This window comes from Chelon labrosus (assembly GCF_963514085.1).
Source record: "Chelon labrosus genome assembly, chromosome: 4".
NCBI lineage: Eukaryota > Metazoa > Chordata > Actinopteri > Mugiliformes > Mugilidae > Chelon > Chelon labrosus.
In genome coordinates this window covers 3,299,286-3,304,947 of record NC_140340.1, presented here as the reverse complement: position 1 = coordinate 3,304,947, position 5,662 = coordinate 3,299,286, and the positions used below count along the sequence as shown (strand labels likewise).

The 5,662-nt window shown below is 47.8% G+C and overlaps 1 protein-coding gene across 1 annotated transcript; it reads left to right on the top strand.

The window, feature by feature from the left end:
• The first annotated feature begins 980 nt into the window (after positions 1–980).
• bhlhe40 (basic helix-loop-helix family, member e40) lies at positions 981–4,591 on the top strand. The gene is made up of 5 exons (XM_084542146.1): positions 981–1,381; positions 1,518–1,581; positions 1,670–1,777; positions 2,194–2,317; positions 2,423–4,591. Exons 1-5 carry the CDS (start codon positions 1,314–1,316, stop codon positions 3,283–3,285), a joined length of 1,227 nt encoding a protein of 408 aa, XP_084398272.1. The 5' UTR covers positions 981–1,313; the 3' UTR covers positions 3,286–4,591.
• Positions 4,592–5,662: the final 1,071 nt, after the last annotated feature.

Sequence of the window (5,662 nt, the reverse complement as noted above, 5' to 3'; positions counted from 1 at the left end):
ACCGACCGACCAGTCGGGCACTCTCGGTTGTCTGACGTCACCGGCGGCAGTGACCTGCTCCCTCTCTCTCTCTCTCTCTCTCTCTCCCCCCTCCCTCTCTCTCTCTACCTCCCTCTCCTCCCTCCCTCCCTCCCTCTCTGCCCGGCCATGAGGAGCTCAACGTGACGGCCCGCCGGGTACAGAGAGGCGGGTCGTAAACACTCGTCAGAAACGCTCCGCTGCGGCGCGCGGCTGTGTCATCTCGCCGCAGGTGCACGTGCCGCACGGCGAACGGGTACAGTGTGACATTACACGGTGTCCACGGTGAGCGCGTGATACCGGAAGATTGGCCGCAATGAAACGATAAAAAAAAAAAGAGAAAAGTCACACACAAGGCGTTGAATCAGACTGGCTGTGTGTGTGTGTGTGTGTGTGTGTGGGGGGGGGGGGGGGGGGGGGGGGGCTATAATGTAATAAATGTTGACCTTTTATTATCTGTCCTCTGTGTATTGTCCTTGTAGTAAAATGGAATATGTGAAGCTTTATTACTACTATTGTTATTGTTGTTGTTGTCATGTTTCCTGGAGCCATCTTTAAATCCTGACCCTTTAGTATTTAAGCATTAATCTAAAAGTTGAATTTATTTATTTATTTATTTAGTAAACAGAACTCTCTTTTTTTACTGTTCTATATCGTGCATGCCCGTTTCCACCGTGATGTCCCAGCTCCTCTCTAATGTCATCTGGGGAACTGTTGCTCTACTTTCTGTCAGTGTAAACACTCAACTCTCCAAACACGGCTCAGCCTCGAGAGCCGGAGCATGGTGGTACACGGGACTCAGTGGAGGAATACTACAGAAATGGGTTGTGCTCCAGCAGAGGGGAGGGAGGGAGGGTGTGTGTGTGTGTGTGTGTGAGAGAGAGAGAGAGAGAGAGCGAGGGGAGGGAGGGTGAGGAGTTGAAAGCACCGTCCAACACGTGAGGCTCATGTGACGGAGCGGAGTCTGTGTCTGTAGCTGAGAGACGTGCCTGCAGTCACAGGGTTTATTTAACACGTAGTCACAAACCCACCCAGCTCTCACACATTGATCCGGGCGTGGAGCCTCCCTAGGCATACTACCGAGTCCAGACCTCAGGGTGACAACATCCAGCCTGCGCTCGAGCTGCAGCTCTCCACGGGATCCCAAACACTGGATACTAGGACATACTTGTTTTGTTTTTTGTTTTTTCTTCCTCTTTTCATTTGTCGCTTTGAAGCGCGCTAGCAGACCAACATCTGGGACGTGTTTCTGAGGCTTTTTAAAGAATTTCCTCCGGGTTTTACGGTGAAGCGACATGGAGAGGATTACCAGCGCGCAACCGCCTCCCTGCGTGCCAAAGCGCCAGGCACTGGACATGCACGGGTAAGATGAACATTTCATATTGTGTTGTTTTTTATATATATATATATATATATATATCCTCTTCTGTTCTACTCTGTCCCGCCGCCGCAGCTCAGACACTCAACTAAACTCATTTTTATCTTGTCTCCAAAAAAAGAATGGAGTTTCCCATCTATGTGTACAAGCCCAGGAGGGGCATGAAGCGCGGGGATGAGAGCAAGGTAAAATTCTCGCACATTACTGTCAAGTTTGAAGCGATCGGTGTCTGAATGAGTCCGCTCAAGCTCACCACGCTGCCGCCTCCTCCAGGAGACCTACAAGCTGCCGCACCGGCTGATCGAGAAGAAACGACGGGACCGGATCAACGAGTGCATCGCTCAGCTGAAGGATCTGCTGCCAGAACATCTGAAGCTCACGGTGAGTTATTTATCCGACATGTGTGACGGCGCCGCATGCTCCTAGGGAGTCTGGATCCAGGTTTTAAGTTCTTTAAGAAAAAAAAAAAATATAAAAAAAAATAGTTTGGGGTTTTAAAAGAACAAATAAAAAAAAATGCATTCTCTTTTTTAACTTTTGCAATTTAATTTTTTTTAAAAAAACAATACTTTTACTAATATTTACTATTTTGTGTTGTTTTTCATTTTTTGTTTATTTATTTTTTTAGATTTGAAATTGTGTGAAGAATTGTGTGCGTGCGTGTGTGTGTGTGTGTGTGTGTGTGTGTACGTGGATTGCATGACTTCCTCCGTGTTGGAGGCTTTGTCCTCTGTTCAGCTGCAGAATGTGTTACATAAGAAAGATCAACATGCTTATCGAAGGTCTTCCTGTTTTAGACGCTGGGTCATTTGGAGAAAGCCGTGGTGCTGGAGCTCACTCTCAAGCATGTGAAGGCCCTGAGTTCCCTCCTGGAGCAGCAGCAGCAGAAGATAATGATGCTGCAGAAAGACCTGCAGAACAGTGAGTTTGGTTTTCTGTCACTGAGCGTCGGTGAACGCGGAAGTACGTCAAGGATAATTCTGCGCGCGTTGGTTTAGATTTTAACGCTGGGCTTCTAATCACCAGGTGACCATGGAGGCGACGGCGCAGAGAGCAGTGAGGAGATGTTCCGCTCCGGCTTTCACTTGTGCGCTAAAGAGGTCCTCTGCTATCTGAGCAGCCAGGAGAGCAGCAGAGACCTGACTCCTTCACACGTCATCAGTCACATCCAGAAGGTGGCGGCCGAGGTCCTGCAGCATCCCAGCGGTCCCCAGCCAGGCGAGTCCACCCTCCAGGCTTCAGAGAGAGTGAAGAAACCCACCGCGCAGCCGCAGAGGGCCTCCGAGGGCCCCGCTAAGAACTGTGTCCCCGTCATCCAAAGGACTTACCCCCACGGGACGGGGGAGCAGAGCGGCAGCGACACAGACACCGACAGCGGCTACGGGGGCGAGCACGAGAAGCGCGACCCCAAAGCGCAGTGGTCAGAGAGCCACGCCAGGGAGGCGGAGCTCAAGCACCCTGCAGCTGAGCGGACGCCTGGCGCAGTCAAGCAGGAGGGCGACGAGCCGCAGGCCAAGAGGTCAAGGTCGGACTCCTCGGAGGATAAGATCCTGTCCGGGCACGCGGCAGGAGGTCCTGGCGGCTACATGAGCTTCTCCCCCAACCAGCCCCCGTTCTGCCTCCCTTTCTACCTCATCCCCCCGGCGGCTGCAGCGGCGGCGGCGTACCTGCCCATGCTGGAGAAGTGCTGGTACACCGGGGGCATGCCGGTCATGTACCCAAGCATGAGCGGCTCCGCGGCGAGCCTGCCTCCGGACACGCTGCCCTCTTCCCTGGTCATGTCCCCGAGGGCAGGGTCTCCAGTGCCCCACCAGACCCAGATGGACTCCCCCGCTCTCCACAAAGCTTTAAAGCAGGTCCCACCTTTGAACTTGGAAACCAAAGACTAAGCAGATGTGTTTGTGTCAAGAATCTTGTCCTCTGAATGTTGAACGGGGTTTAAAGAATAGAGGGCAGGAAAAAAACACACACACACAAACGCTTTGGCGTCCCTTCAAACCGCCGCCGTAGTCCCGCCCCAGCACAGCACCCCACACGGTCACTGTCCTGTCATCGGCTCCCGAACCGAAGCCGAACTTTTGAGGGCAAACCTGGAGCGGCCCAGGCGAAGGCTCATATCACACCTGTTGCTCTGAAACACTGTGAACATGGTCAGTTTACAGCGTGGACACGAGATGGCGAGAGTTGTTTTTAAAAATGTTTTTTTATTTTTAGCGATGTTTGTCTTCTCTGCGCTCAGTGTTGAATGTCAGAGTCGAACCCAGAATGTAATGCACAGATAAACCCCTCCGCCGCCCTTGAAATGATTAGGACCCATCCTTTACACACACACACACACACACACACACACACACAGCAGTCTCTAATGAATGTAAAGATTGAACTAAAGGCCCCTGTAGATGCTGCTTGAATTCTTATTACCTGCTGTAGATCTGCTCATGGAGGATCTATCTTCAGTGTTTGTCGCTCCAGCAACTGCAACAAAACCAATGTTTAGAATGTCTCTCTCTCTTTCTATAAATTTATATATATATATATTTATATATATATATACATATATGTCTGAGGCTTCACCCTTTAGTTATGTTGGAGCTAAATGTACACAAGAGATCACGATGTTCAAAGAATTCAGGGCGTTGACACTGTACGAGGTGTGTCACTCATGTGGACATACGTGCTTTTACCATTTTATTTGTGACTCATGACTGTTTGTGCATTTAGATGGAGTTCCTGTGAAGTAACGTCTTGTAATTATTTTTTCTGCTCATACTACTCGTACATCTCTATTTTTGATACGTGGCCCCGCTGCTGGGGGTATTTGTAGAGCTGCCCGAGGGAGGAGGGAGGAGGTGGCCATTTTGCTGTATGCCACAAGAGCGTGTACAGTGTGTAATAGCGTGAGGCCGATCTGCGTCGTGGCCCACGGGTTCCCCGGTCGAGTCCAGGCCTGGTTCTCGGCCCACGCCGCTTGCCTTTACTCGCAGACGCGACGGTGGCAAAGTGTTTAGACGTGTTCGCTTCAAATCTCTGCGTCTGTGGCAAAGAGAGTGAATGTAAAACAAAAATAATAGTTTTATATAGAGAGAGGTACTTGGGATTTTTATTTTGAAATGTAACACATGGTTGTACATATTTTGTATATAAAGTATTATTGATATATATATTAAAATATTAATAAAGCTTCTTTTTTTTTTCCTCCCCGTGGAATTTGTGTTTGACTGCCTGTTGGCTCCAACGTGTTGTAGCCAGCCAACCTGACAGCTCCTCATAACAACACACACTTACATAACACTTACATAACCCATAAAGCAGCACGGCCTCTGTAAATCAATAGCATGTCTTGGATTACAGGATGTACGCATTTCAAATTGTGCAGGATCTATGAAGAACTTTGCAAAGGATATATATATATATATATATATATAATATATAAATATATATTAAAAAAAGATTTATTTATTACATTTATTTCTTAAACTTTCTTTCACCACTGGGATACAAGAACAAGATATTTCTTGCTTCACTGTCAGTAATATTTCAATAAAAGTTTAAAAAGTAGAAGAAATCAGTTTGGTAAAAATGAAACTTTATATTAAACTATAAATTAAATCTAGTTTACTTTTGTGGATTAATAATAAATCATCTCGTGTGTGTGGCTACAGAACCTGAGAACACGGCTGTGTAAGTGGTGCCTGTGTCGTGCGTGGAGGGACATCACAGCCTCTGATTTGCTTTCACTTTTAATGATATGGAATACAAGCATCCCTCGACCTGCTGCTCCTTCGCCCCCGGGCCTGTTTCCTGGGTGGTTACGCAGCTGTAGTTGTAAGTAATAGTGAAAATAAGAAGGATGTTGATCTGCTCACCACCCACCTCGTCTACCGGACGTGTGTGGGAATGTTTTTTTTTTTTTTTTTTTCTTGTAATCACAACAGTATTTTGTCATTTTGGAAGAGATCCCAGCTGTCCTGACGCTGACTCTGAACAGGAACTGCTCAAAGGTCTCTGCAGCTCAAAAATGCAACAGTGGCGCCACCTTGTGGAGTCTGTGCTTCACTTCATGCTGGCTTCCAGTTTCTTTTACAGTTTATAAGATGCTGCTTCTGGGATCTGTCTATGTGTCTATTTGTCCATTTGAATAATCTTCTTAGTGGCAGTGTTCCTATAACACACATCTATATCTTGATGTATTACTTCGTCCTCAGTAGAATCCCAGTCTTATCTGAATCCTCTGTAACCCTGGTTTCTAGCGGCGGCCTTCTCCAG